This window comes from Polistes canadensis, unplaced genomic scaffold, assembly GCF_001313835.1.
Source record: "Polistes canadensis isolate GaletaPanama2010 unplaced genomic scaffold, ASM131383v1 scaffold_232, whole genome shotgun sequence".
In the NCBI taxonomy this organism is placed as follows: Eukaryota; Metazoa; Arthropoda; class Insecta; order Hymenoptera; family Vespidae; genus Polistes; species Polistes canadensis.
This window is the reverse complement of record NW_014569779.1, coordinates 238,775-251,920: the sequence shown is the minus strand read 5'-3', so window position 1 is coordinate 251,920 and position 13,146 is coordinate 238,775. Positions and strand designations below refer to the sequence as shown.

The following is a 13,146-nucleotide window of genomic DNA, read 5'->3' as shown; positions in this document are numbered from 1 at the left end:
ATATTTTTATGCAGAAGTAAAAAATAGTCTTAAAATAAATTTTCGTAAAATATTTTAATAATAAGGTTCTAATAAGAAACATTTAGTTATAAAGTGCTGAATACTGTATTTTTTGATAGTATTGTACCGTCATAACTGTATTTTTTGATAGTATTGTACCGTCATCGCATTAAATATTTACATACTGTCGCTATCTAGTTTTCAGGTTAGAAACTAAGATGAATGTGGTTACGCGAAAAGTGGATTTGTGAGCTGCAATTTACTTTTGCATTCTTTGATAATGCCAATAGATGCAAATCGTTGACTTGCTTTTTTAGGACAATATGGCATCGTATTGATTAGTAGATTGAACCGCCTCAAGTAGCGCTCTTGTAGTTCGTGTTGTAGCATGAAATAACATAAACAGTTTACGACATTCATAAATCTTAAGTAAATTATTCTGTCGTATAAATGGAAGGAGTTCTTTACCTAATATCAAATAAAACACGAGTTTACAATGAGTGCACAAATTAATAGAAATACTGGTACATAATAATGTGATTTTATTAATCGTTTTTAAAAATATGAATGTGTATATATGTATTGTTACATAGTCGTGTTTTTTTTTGTTCTGTTTTCAAGAATTTTATTAATTCATTGTATTTCTCAAGCTATTGTATTAAAAATGTTATTTTAACCTTGTTCTCGTATCTTGAAAATGCAATTAATTTATACAAATATTTGTATGCATTATCTCGATGTTTATTAATTTTCGATTTAAACGAAGTTATTTTTTTCTTTTATATTATTTTAAACTCAATTCATTAATTGAATAGCTGACGTGGCTAATTATATTAATTAATATTATTATATATTGTTTCATACATTAAGTGTCATGAACTTGTACTGTGTAATATATTATGTCATTTTAGAATGAATTATATTATTTTTTTACAGTAGTGTCGAAAAAAATGAATGAAAAACCTTCAACAAGACGTGCTATATTAACAGTTACTTTGGTATTTGTTGCATCAATAACTAGTCTTTCTTATGTCTATATGAGCTTTCCAGAATTAGCAGAGTATGAAACATTTTTTTACATAAATTGTTATATTTGCCTTTAAAATAAATTCTATTTCATATTAATCTATTTTATAGGGAAGAGAAACAATATATGAAATTACCATTTCATATAGAAGATGCACAAAATCTTGGAAAGTTATTAGGAAGATACAAGGATCGCTATTATTTTGAAGTATTGACAGGACTATTCATTACTTATATATTGTATCCTTCGTCTATTCATATATTTTATATGTTATTAATTCACAGTGAATATTTATCATATCTTTTTCCTTACATATACGTATTGTAGTTTGCAAACGTTTGCAATTCCTGGATCTATTTTTCTATCGATATTGTCTGGATTCTTATTCCCATTTCCTATCGCACTTTTATTAGTATGCACATGCAGTGCAGTTGGTGCAACGCTTTGTTACCTTCTATCATCGTTATTAGGAAGAAAGTTATTATATAAATATTTCCCAGACAAAGCTAATGAATGGACAGTGATGGTAGTTAAGCACAGAGATAATCTGTTAAATTATATGCTATTTCTTCGAATGACACCATTTTTGCCTAATTGGTTCATAAATTTAGCTAGCCCTGTAATAGGAGTCCCTGTAGTACCTTTTACAGTAGGCACATTTTTTGGTGTTGCACCACCATCATTTGTAGCGATACAAGCAGGACAAACATTACATAAATTAACGTCATCTAGTGATGCATGGTCCTGGAATAGTATGATCATATTATGTATCTTTGCATTGCTTTCTTTAGTACCTGTCTTATACAAACAAAAGCTCAAAGCAAAGTTTCAATAAATTGTAGGAACAATTGTTCACATCGTGACATTCCCCAGGTCTACTTATTGGAGATGCATTTTATGTTCCTATTTAGGAATATATTATGTTAATAAAATAATTATTGAGAAATTTGTGTATAATGTATAATTATTATTTAAGGGGATATATTTTGTATCCCTTTGTATATTTAATCGCTTTCAAACTTATTATGTTAATAGGAAGAATTTATTTTTGGTTTGATGCAAATAATATATTAATTTCACTTTAAATTAATCTTATCTTTTAGTTTTTATAATTGCATATTAGGCAAAATTATAACATTTAATGATTTTTATAAATACGTCTAGCTGGCATATTGGTCTGCTGTATTCTTTAAATCTGTTAAATCCTGTTTTGTAGCAATTTGTAATTTCCTATTAAATTTTTGCATGTTACCTTTTTTTTTTATATTTGTATAAATTATAGTATATGTAAATAATTATTAAAAACGTAAGATAAACGAGATCTCATATATACAGAAGAATATACTATTATCCGAAATAAAACAATTTGTGATAATATAAAATATAAAATTATTTATTACATAAACTTTTTTAGAAGCTTATATTGCACATGTATTATATCGTTAATTTAAATATTATTCTAACAAAATGAAGTAAGATAACTTATAGAAATAGTACTTGAATTAGGAACTGGTAAACTTATTGGATGCCAATACCACCAATTATACCACACTAAAATAACAATAAAAACAAGTTAATCTTTTTCTTGTACATATAAAGCATAAGTGTAAAAAAATGAAACATACATGTGTTTCCCTTGGAAAGAAGAATCGTAAAAGTTGAACAGCTTTGTTGACACTCTAAGCTTGGCATCATTTTTATTAATCTTGCTCCATCAGTTAATCTTAATATTACATTACTGCATTCAGATCTAGGCTAAAATAAATTCATTAAATTTCTTATCTGCATAATCGATTATTTTGTTTTATTATTAATTTAATACCAATGAATAAAACGGAGAGTTTGCTTCATCAATAAATACAAATTTCTCTGTACTTTGTCCCCACCAATTAGGAGTATCCTTAGGTTTTGGAAATAGTTTCCGTATAATCCTTCCGGGTTTCATACGATTTACTCTCCATGTTATATGAGTTGTATGAAACTCAGAAGGATAAATATCCAATCTTTTATTCATAACATCATGAATAGTGCTATACAATAAATACTATATATATTTTAATCATTTATAGAATAATAATAAAATCAAACATAAAAATATGTATAACTTACCGATATTCTTCATTATTAGAATGTACTTTATTAGCATCTTCTTTAAAAGTTTCATTATTATACCAATACATTTCAGATAAATCTTGTATATTAACAGTAATATTATTTTCTGTTTTTGTATAAGGAATGCCAATATTAAAATTTTTAGATATATTGTGATTTGTTAAATCTGCTATAGAATGAATGATACTACATGGCCAGCAATTCATATCGTAAATATAAAAATATGGATTTTCAACTAAACACCATTCATCGTAAAACTCTACATAAATCAAAAAAGATATAAAATAAATAAATAACATTTTAATAATATGCATTAAATATAATTTATTTTTTTATATTACCTGACAGTGGTGGATATTGTTCTATAATTGGGATAGCTATTTTGCGTAGAATAGTAAAGCCAGGATAAATAGAGCTTTGTAGATTTCTTAATATTACAGTATTATAAAAAGGATGATTATATAGGCCAATAAAAGTAATTAATAATACACATATAAATGTTGTAACATATGTTAATAATTTTGTTATACTCCAAGTTTTTTTATTGTATTTTATTTCAAGCGTTTGAAAACACTTATTAAAAATCTCAGTGATTTGTAATTCTGATATATTATAATCAGAAGCATATAATTTAATATATCGTATTCCTTCTCTGTATTCATCTAAGTCAGCCATTCTTTATATATAAATCGTTTTCATATTTTAATAAACGTTAAAACACACATTAGAAAATAAAATTAAAGGTTATGATATTAAAAGAGCAACGATTATCTTTTTCTATTTAACTGATGTTATTAAGTGAAGTTAACTTTAATCCTTAGCTGTATTCACTTTTAAAACAATCGTTATTTAATGGAATTAAATGTAAGAAACGTTAAATTTTGAAACTACTTTTATAAATATTGAATGCATTATTATTATATATATATATATATATATATATATATATATATATATATATTATATACAAAAACTAAATTGATAGAAAGATCAAGGTCATAGGTTGAACTTGTCTCAAATCAAATGGTATAATTCTTTCACTTTTGTCGTATTTCAAAATTTAATATACAATATATTGGATATCTTTTGGCGGGCTTAATAGCAGCCAATGAAAATTAATCATTCAAATTTGATCGCAATAATCGTAATTAAAAAACCGCGTCAATGTTCAGGCAATATTGACAAGTGATGGACGTGTTTCCGATACATTGAATGAACTAATTCCTAAGTAGGAACATGCTCTTGTTAGCATTTGATTCTTTGTCAAGAAGAAAATGTTATATATTTTTTAAGATTAATATGAAAGAAATTTATTGCTATTATCGTATTAACTATACGAGAAAATAAATCTATTTCTATATATATTTATATGTATATTGGCTTTATACTTAGTATAAATCTAATAAGCATTAATAATATATACACGTATGCACACACGAATTTAAAGGTTAGAATCTGTGCTCACAGGATAGAACACTATGAAGACATTCTCTGCTGAATTTGGAGTGAATGGCGAAAGTGTTTACGAGTATCAACGTTCACATCTGTTTATGGTGAATAAAAACATTGATTTATACATTACGTGCATATCAAATGCTCGAATTTTTGTTCCTACTTCTAAAATTAATCGAACATATTTGACAGTGCATTGTGAGCACATTGAAAATGCATAAATTAAGAGAAATAATAAATATTAATAACAATATTAAAATAGATGCACTTATGATGCTTCCATATATTCATTAATTAAACATTTCTCCAATATTGTGTCTGTGCATTTTTTTGAATGAATACAGCATAATTACAATAGAATGATTAATAATATTCAAATATTCTTCAATGGGACACAAAAAAAATGAATATAGAAATGAAGGAATATATAATTGTTAATATTCGATATTTCTTAATAAGTGATCATAGTCAATAAATATAGTACAATGTGTAATATACATACAGTGATATCATGTGAGTTTTTAATTATTCAATTTGACATATATCATGACATTTTGTACATGCATCATATTTTGTCTAATAATTTGACTATATTTTTCAGATGTCTTTATATGTTTATGCAAAGTTTATTGTCAAAATTAATTTTATGTTATATTATTATTATTAAATCACATGAGCATTATATTGACAGACAAATTTTATCTAATGTTGTATTATCAAAGTATAATTGTATATACCAATGCTCAACATAGTAAAGAATTTATTTATTATTAAACAATGTCTGTTCCCTCTTGTTCGACATACACAGACTTGCATATCCCGAAAAGTAAAGAAGAAAAAATATATGCCAAGTGGGAACGGTTCACTAATTGGGTGCATTGTATATGTATCGTTACTTTTGACCTCGAATTAGGCCAAGCTATAGAGGTAACTGCATATAAAACTTAATATATCATTGTTTATATTGTCCTCTTTAATTAAAATATATTTTTTAAATAGGCGGTTTATCCAAATCATGTACAACTTTCCGAACAAGAAAGATCTAATGTATGTTACTTAGCGTTTCCTGATTCTAACTCTGGTTGTATGGGAGATACTCAATATCATGTAAGATTAAGGCAAAATGGAAATATGATTCAAGACACACCAGCTTTACTGGAGTATAATAGAAAATCACCATCTTTTCTCCAATGTGATAAGGACTACTATTGGGGCTATGTATATTTTCGTCAAGTTAAAGATAAATCTTTACCAAGAGGATATTTCCAGAAAGTAAGAAATGTTTTAGTAAATATGCATACATACATATACATATATATATATATATATATATATTTATATAGTTATGTATATTATTTTCAGAGTATTGTCATCATCACAAAACTGCCATTTGTTAACTTATTTTGTGAATTGTGTGCTTTGATAGCACCTGAATTTTTTGATCGTGGTAATACAGTCATGGAAGCAGTTGTACGAGAGATAGATCGTTGGCCACTTCCTGGTCCAGGTCAAATTGTTCACTTACCTCTTATGGGTGTCTTATTTCAGGTTTGCATTCTTATATATTAACATTTATTTCAATTTCTTTTACATATATTCATAGATAATTTATTTGGAATTAAATAATATATTAGTTATATCACATCTTGTTGATTTTAGACATACATTCCAAATCAAAATTATAAAGCTGCTGTGCCATGCATTGCAGCAATGGATCATGCACCAAATGTGAATGCAACGCGAAGATTAATTTTAACATCTGCATATGAAGGCGATATGTTCAAAACTTTAGCTAGTGTAGTAAGTCATATACATTTGTTATGGGAGTTAGTATTAGTTAGTGAACCTATCGTAGTAATGGCTTCCTCACCGACTACATGTTCGGAAATGGTTCAAGCACTTATTGCGTAAGTAAATAATTACGAACTAACGGCCATCCTGTAAAAATTATAACTGAGAATTATTAATGATTTGTTTTATTAGTATGATAACACCATTGAAATACTGTGCCGATCATCGTCCATATTTCACGATTCATGATTCTGAATTTAAAGAGTATACCACGGATGCTCCTACTCCACCTGCTGTAATATTAGGTGTCACAAATCCATTTTTTGCCAAAACTCTACAACATTGGCCTCACATCATTAGGATAAGTAATGGTGGAACTAGTGGTAAGTTTTTGGTATAAGAAAATAAGAGAAATATATATACATTAATTATATATTTCAGAAACTCAGAAATATAGGATAAAAAAATCTGAGAATCTCAAAGTATTAGATTCAAAGCCAGGTGTTTATACACAATACAAATCTTTTCTGCAAAAAGATAAAGCAATATTAAAAAAACTTTTAAGAGGTATTCAAACAAAAAGACCAGGTGAAGCACAAACGGCTCTTTTGAAACGTCATTTGATGGAATTGACTGAAAGTTTTATGATTCCTTTAGAAAGATATATTGCAAGTCTTATGCCTTTACAAAAGGACATATCACCCTTCAAAGTAATAATAATTCTCTCAATTAATATTCAAATCCTTGGTTTTAATATTGATAATGGAAATAAGTTAGTAAAAAAATATTTTTTATCTTAGGCAACACCAATACCACAATTATTTAATCAGGATGACTTTTTAGCTACATTAAGTAGTTTGGGACCTCAATTAACTACCGGTATAAAGGGAGATTGGGTAGGATTATACAAACGATTTTTTAGATCACCTAATTTTTCGGGCTGGTTTCATACCAGATACACAGAACTAGCTCAAAAATTACAAGTGATACAATTGGAAGCCTTATCGCAAGCAGTACGTATTTTCGTTGTTCTATTCGCTATTCCAGTAGTTAGCATATTTATTAAATTCTGTTATAATGCATAGGACTTAAAAACATGGGTACAAGGAAAGCAAGAAGTAGAAGTTGTGGATATGATCCTTAGAATTCGACAAAAATTAGAAAAGAGTTGCATTAATAATATATCGATGGATGATACAATCAGAAAAAAACTCCAAGATAGAATAAATGACATTACACATACATTGCCAGATGACTTACAAGTTATTTTAAGCCATGAGTCTTGACAGTACGATTATATTATTAATTTTAAAATTCGTTAATAATTCTATTTACTGCTATTAGTTGAATTGGGAATCAACATTATATGCCAATGTCGGTGTAAATTCATAAGAAAAATTAAGCTTCCAATGAATGAAGCTTTTAGATTTTTAAATATTGATGATTATGACATAAAAAAAAGTAACGTGAATCGTATACATATGACAGGCATAAATTGAAATGCTGACTGAATTTGGGCTAGAATTTTAAATAGGTTTTAATTATGCTTTATTTCTTGAATGTAAGTGTACATATATATATATATATATATGATACTCTTTAAAAATATTTATAAAAAATAAATTACATATATTACTTAGTTTATATATAAAGTAAAAAAAGAACTGTCTTTAAAATGTTTGAAACTTCTTAAGTAACTTCCATTTTTACATATTATAATATTTTTTATACATTTTACTTAAGAAATTTCCTTTTTAGTTGGAAAAATTCATATTTCTTTGATCTTTGAGATTTGTAAGCTCATTTTATCATTTTTTCTTACAATATTAATAATCTTTCATTTGAATCTGATATAATCCTCTCATATATATATTCTCATTTTTTATTTTATTTTAGATATAAAATACTCTAATTAAGTATTAAGAATCTCTCCTAATATAAATATGTATACGTGCATTTGAAATTCACTTAATTATAATAGAGCAAAAATAAGATCTATTGAATTTGAAACAAGAATTGTAAATATTAATGAATATTAAGAATGGAATAAAAATTTATTTTAATAATATTGCTGCTTTATTATTATACAGGATTTATAATAGAGATGACAATCTTTAAATAAGAGTAATATATTTTCTCATATATTAAATTTGATAGAATATATAAAAATTCTAGAATAACATTATATTCATAATTGTGGTATATCTGAACGTAAGTTAAAACAATTATTAATTTTACACAATCAACAAGCATAAAATGAAAAATAAATATTTTGATTTTATTTGCTTTACAGATACACATACTACTGTACATATTACGTGATCTAGAAATAGAATGTACAATTACTATATATATATATCTATATATATATATATATATATGTTTGTTTCACACATAAAAATAAAATTTGTTAGTAAACTCTAATGAGCTTGGTATGTTTATTCAGTTTGTTCATTTCAATTATGCATTGCTCGTTAAACTTGTTTATATTATATTTAATTTCGTCTGTATGTAAAAATATAGAATATCTTAATGATTAATGATAATGTTCGCCACAGTAACTGGACTTAAAATTTCAATCAAATAACCATCTGGATCTTTGATAAAAGCAATGCCTTTCATTTTACCATCGTTAGGTCTTTTCGCAAACTCAACATTAAGCTTTTCGAATCTTTCGCATGCTTGATCTACATCAGGTACTGCAATACCAATATGACCTGAATATAATAAATGAAAATATTAATATCATTATGTACATTATTTTGTTAAATACTGTTATAACTGCTTGCAGGTATACATAAACAAATTCATTAAAAATATGTCCTCACCATATCCTCTAGGATCTGAATTTCCATTATGGTACTTTGCATCTGGATCCATTTCTGTACCCCAATTGCTAAAACAGAATGATTGATTAAAAATGATACTAAATACCAATTAGTATTTACACTTACTGATTACATTACATACTGGGTCAATTCAATAGTTGCTTTTCTAGAGAAAGTCCATTCAATACTTTCTCTTCTGTCCGTTGGTATATCCTTAGGATTTTCATAACCAAGAAAATAAAGAGAAAATTTCATTTCAGGAAAGTCAAGCTTTTGTAACAAGTGCATTCCAAGAACCTCTGTATAGAAAGGTAATGATTTTTTAGGATCCTTAATACGGTACATTGTTTGTTGCATAATATAATCATTTGTCATTGGGTCTGCTTCCTTACAAAGCTCACGAGCTTCGCTGTTAGTCAATCCAGAAGGTTCACCCATCTAAAATAATTTTTCATGAAGCAATTAATAATTTATTTCTTCTATATTTATCAAAGATTTTTAAGTATTAATCGATTATCTTATAGATAAACTATCATTATCATTCAAGGTCATAATACATTGGATAAATTCTTTTAAAATGAAATATAAAATATATGTTATAGAAATTCGAATGATTATATATTATAATTATAAGATATAATGACTTAATTATTAAAGATTATTTTTTTAATAGAAATTATTTTGAAAGTATCATGTTTTGATATTATAGTAAAGGTTAGTTACGCATCTGTCTAGATTTATTATTAAATTATCACAATTCATATAACAGCTTTATCTTGTAAAAAGCGTGTGTCATTTAAAAAAAGGAAAAAACGGTGTCTTATTCCTTCCTTACCTTTTCTACAATCGTATAAAAATATAAACGAGTATTGTTCACTAACGTAACGGAAGTTGCGCGTATGATTAAGGATTCACGTTGTATCGTACTAGTTACGAAGAGTATCTTTCATTAACCTGTGACTACCGTCTGCTCCATTTATCTTATCTGTCAAAATTGACAAATCGAGTAAAGTTAATCTTTTCTAATTATTCTGTTAATTATTAAGCGTGTATTATATCAAAAATGGCACACTGGTTTCATCGCAATAACTTAAAGGCAACAACAACTCAGAAATTTGAATTGAAAGTTAATAATTCTACTGACGCTATTAAGAAACTTTGTAGGTTAGTATATTGAAAGTAAATGTTCAATGTGTATTATATATATATTAAATTATTTAGCAAATTAATATAATCATTTTTTTTCATATGTTTCAGTGACATAAAATTATCTAGAATTCGTCTTCTGGATTTAATAAAAAATGCTAACAATACAAGTGATTCCATCGAACCAGCTTTCTTGAGTTATTTAAGTTTGTTGTACGGATTTATTTGGGAAATATGTACTTCTGAGGAACATGTTGGAAGGCCCAATCTTAGTAAACTCAGGAACATTCTTGTATTCAAATGGACCCATACGTTACTCGGAACACATACCTAGTAATGCAATTATCGATAAACTAAATTAAAAAGATATATATTATCTACAATCATTGTAAAAGTTTATATTCTTTTTTATAGTTCTAGCTCTGATTCAGTCTATGAAGCAGCTAACATTAGCGTTAATGTGGGCCTTTGGTATATGAAACATGCGGCAATGATTGCTGCTAAGGATGAGTAAGTTTTTATCTCAGAGAAATAATATATAGTTTTTAAACATTTTTTTGTCACGATATAGCATAACAATGGACGAGGCAAAAAATGTCCATAGTATGTTAAGACGTGCTGCAGGTATATTTACATTTGTACAAACTGAATTTCTACCTCAACTGGCTAGTCCTCCGCCTTTAGGAAGTGATTTAGATCCACGTCTAATAAATGCATATGTAAATCAATGTACCGCAGAAGCACAAGAAGGTTTAATTAAGTCTTTATAGTTTATATGTATTTTTTTTGTTAAACATTTATTAAATTATTTTATATCAATTATATTTCAGTAACAGTGGCAAGGGCGATGGAGTTGAAACACAATGCAAGTTTAATATCAGCACTAGCAAATGAAACAAGTAAATTATTTTTAGATGCTGCTAACACGTTGCGTCCATTTAAACCAGAAATATCTGCTCAATGGATTAAATACTTAGAACTAAAAGCAGCATTTTATCAATCCTATGTAAGGCATATATATATCGTAATATATATCAATTTTAAATACATAAGCATATCTGATTCAAATATGTGCCATACAGGCATATAATTACTGTGGAGTTAATTTATTATCTATGGATAAATGTGGAGAAGCAATTAGAGCATTACAAGAGAGCGATAGTTGCCTTAAAAAAGCAAAAATATTATGTCAAGAATATGGAAAAACAAATGGTCCTGCACCTCGCGTAAAACCTGACCAACATACTGTTTTTAAAAAATTGGCTCCAACAGTAAAGCTCACATTAGATAAATGTAATAGAGAAAATGGTCTCATGTAAGTATATTTTATTATAACAATTTTTCTAATAAATAATTATTTCCAAAGTTAATAATATAATTAAACGCAACTATTTAGATATCATGATACAGTACCAGGAGAAATACCGTCTTTGGATACTAAAGCTACTTTTGGTCTTGTCAGTCCTATTGATTTTCAAATGCCTCTCCCTAATTCTATATGGAATGTAGGTGTTTACAAAATATTAGTTGGAGTAGCTCCAGCTAGAACAGAAAAAGAACAGGATTTACCTCCTGTTAAAGAAGAAACTGTTCATCAAAGTAATAAGGAACCAAAAAATGAAAGTGGATGTGTACTACAATAAGTGTTTTAATACACAAGGTAATTGTGTAAATACTTTGCAAGGGTTTTAAATATAACATGCTTTTTTATATTTATTATAACATCGATTACAAGTCGTTATAACGCTTACTAAGATTGCATTTCGAGTGAAACTAATAAATAGGAGCATAAATATAGATATTTAGTTACGTTTAGCCTTTTTGATGATGTTTCAATATAATTAGTTTCCAGTACGCGTATACTTGACTATTAAATACATAAAATATGACGCAAAAAGAATTATTTCACTTTACAATAATATACAGTAATAGATTTAATCTTACATGAAAATAAGCTTTTATATATATTGTGATCGTATTATCATTGAAAGTGAAAAACTGTATTATTAATGTTGATAATATTGTTATTTTAATTATAATTGTTTCTGCTTAAGTATCGCTTAAGTTATTATGAACTGATTTAGCTGTGATTTGAGATACGCACATACAAAATTGGAGCTAGTCGATTTTTATATAAATAGGGTTTCTACACCTATAATTATGTGCAAAAGTATAGTAAAAGTTAATAATGTATTGTACACGTTCCATCGGAGATTAATGATTTGTTTTAGATATTTTTAATAGAAAACTATTTTTGAAAAAGAGCACTTAAATCATGTTATGTAAGCTGTACATAAAATAAGATTTAAATATTACTTACTATTCAGTTTTAAATAAGTAATGCATGAAAAAAATATATTATGTAAGAACTATATGTTATAGAGCTATAAGTTGATAAGCTTTCTTACATAAACTTATAGATAATACAAGCTAAGCTATGTTTTCTTACAGCATAATTATAACATTAGTTTATTCTATTTACTTTTTTTAATTTATTTGCAATTTGATTAAAAAGAAAAATAATTATTTTCACAGAATATATTAAAATGTGAATTCATCGTGGAGTTATTTTCTTGTGATAACAAATGGTAACATATTGTAAGATTAATTTATAATTAGATTAATTTATCTATTTGTTACATATAGTGACAAAATTATCTTTCAGGAGATAAAAGATAATATCTTATTTAAGTATTATGTATTGTATATCTCTCTATAAATATATTTATAAAATATTTTTAACACAATAAAGATAAAGCAATGCTAAGAAGAAATAATTGTATATATGAA

At 26.6% G+C, this 13,146-nt stretch overlaps 5 protein-coding genes across 6 annotated transcripts; 3 read left to right on the top strand and 2 right to left on the bottom strand.

Moving 5' to 3' along the window:
- The first annotated feature begins 326 nt into the window (after window positions 1-326).
- LOC106790356 (transmembrane protein 41 homolog) lies at window positions 327-2,194 on the top strand. The gene is made up of 4 exons (XM_014755175.1): window positions 327-524; window positions 937-1,060; window positions 1,138-1,266; window positions 1,355-2,194. The coding sequence occupies exons 1-4, from the start codon at window positions 497-499 to the stop codon at window positions 1,860-1,862; spliced, it is 789 nt and encodes a 262-aa protein (XP_014610661.1). The 5' UTR covers window positions 327-496; the 3' UTR covers window positions 1,863-2,194.
- A 208-nt stretch (window positions 2,195-2,402) lies between these two features.
- LOC106790355 lies at window positions 2,403-3,875 on the bottom strand. The gene is made up of 5 exons (XM_014755174.1): window positions 3,481-3,875; window positions 3,137-3,398; window positions 2,850-3,057; window positions 2,653-2,782; window positions 2,403-2,578 (listed from the first exon to the last, which is right to left on the bottom strand). The coding sequence occupies exons 1-5, from the start codon at window positions 3,812-3,814 to the stop codon at window positions 2,487-2,489; spliced, it is 1,026 nt and encodes a 341-aa protein (XP_014610660.1). The 5' UTR covers window positions 3,815-3,875; the 3' UTR covers window positions 2,403-2,486.
- Window positions 3,876-4,126: 251 nt separating this feature from the next.
- On the top strand, window positions 4,127-7,948 carry LOC106790354 (protein DENND6A). Of its 2 annotated transcripts, XM_014755173.1 has the most exons (10): window positions 4,127-4,692; window positions 4,784-5,104; window positions 5,193-5,518; window positions 5,591-5,863; window positions 5,954-6,139; window positions 6,251-6,498; window positions 6,575-6,765; window positions 6,824-7,092; window positions 7,183-7,395; window positions 7,468-7,948. In XM_014755173.1, exons 3-10 carry the CDS (start codon window positions 5,369-5,371, stop codon window positions 7,666-7,668), a joined length of 1,731 nt encoding a protein of 576 aa, XP_014610659.1. In that variant the 5' UTR covers window positions 4,127-4,692; window positions 4,784-5,104; window positions 5,193-5,368; the 3' UTR covers window positions 7,669-7,948. The 2 variants fall into 2 exon arrangements, with proteins under 2 accessions (XP_014610659.1, XP_014610657.1); XM_014755171.1 differs by having other exon boundaries at window positions 4,127-5,104.
- A 720-nt stretch (window positions 7,949-8,668) lies between these two features.
- LOC106790350 (lactoylglutathione lyase) lies at window positions 8,669-10,132 on the bottom strand. Its single transcript, XM_014755167.1, has 4 exons — window positions 10,046-10,132; window positions 9,353-9,648; window positions 9,211-9,278; window positions 8,669-9,099 (listed from the first exon to the last, which is right to left on the bottom strand). Exons 2-4 carry the CDS (start codon window positions 9,646-9,648, stop codon window positions 8,912-8,914), a joined length of 552 nt encoding a protein of 183 aa, XP_014610653.1. The 5' UTR covers window positions 10,046-10,132; the 3' UTR covers window positions 8,669-8,911.
- A 1-nt stretch (window position 10,133) lies between these two features.
- LOC106790348 (BRO1 domain-containing protein BROX-like) lies at window positions 10,134-12,979 on the top strand. The gene is made up of 7 exons (XM_014755165.1): window positions 10,134-10,374; window positions 10,468-10,689; window positions 10,771-10,866; window positions 10,928-11,106; window positions 11,187-11,362; window positions 11,439-11,671; window positions 11,753-12,979. The coding sequence occupies exons 1-7, from the start codon at window positions 10,274-10,276 to the stop codon at window positions 11,997-11,999; spliced, it is 1,254 nt and encodes a 417-aa protein (XP_014610651.1). The 5' UTR covers window positions 10,134-10,273; the 3' UTR covers window positions 12,000-12,979.
- Window positions 12,980-13,146: the final 167 nt, after the last annotated feature.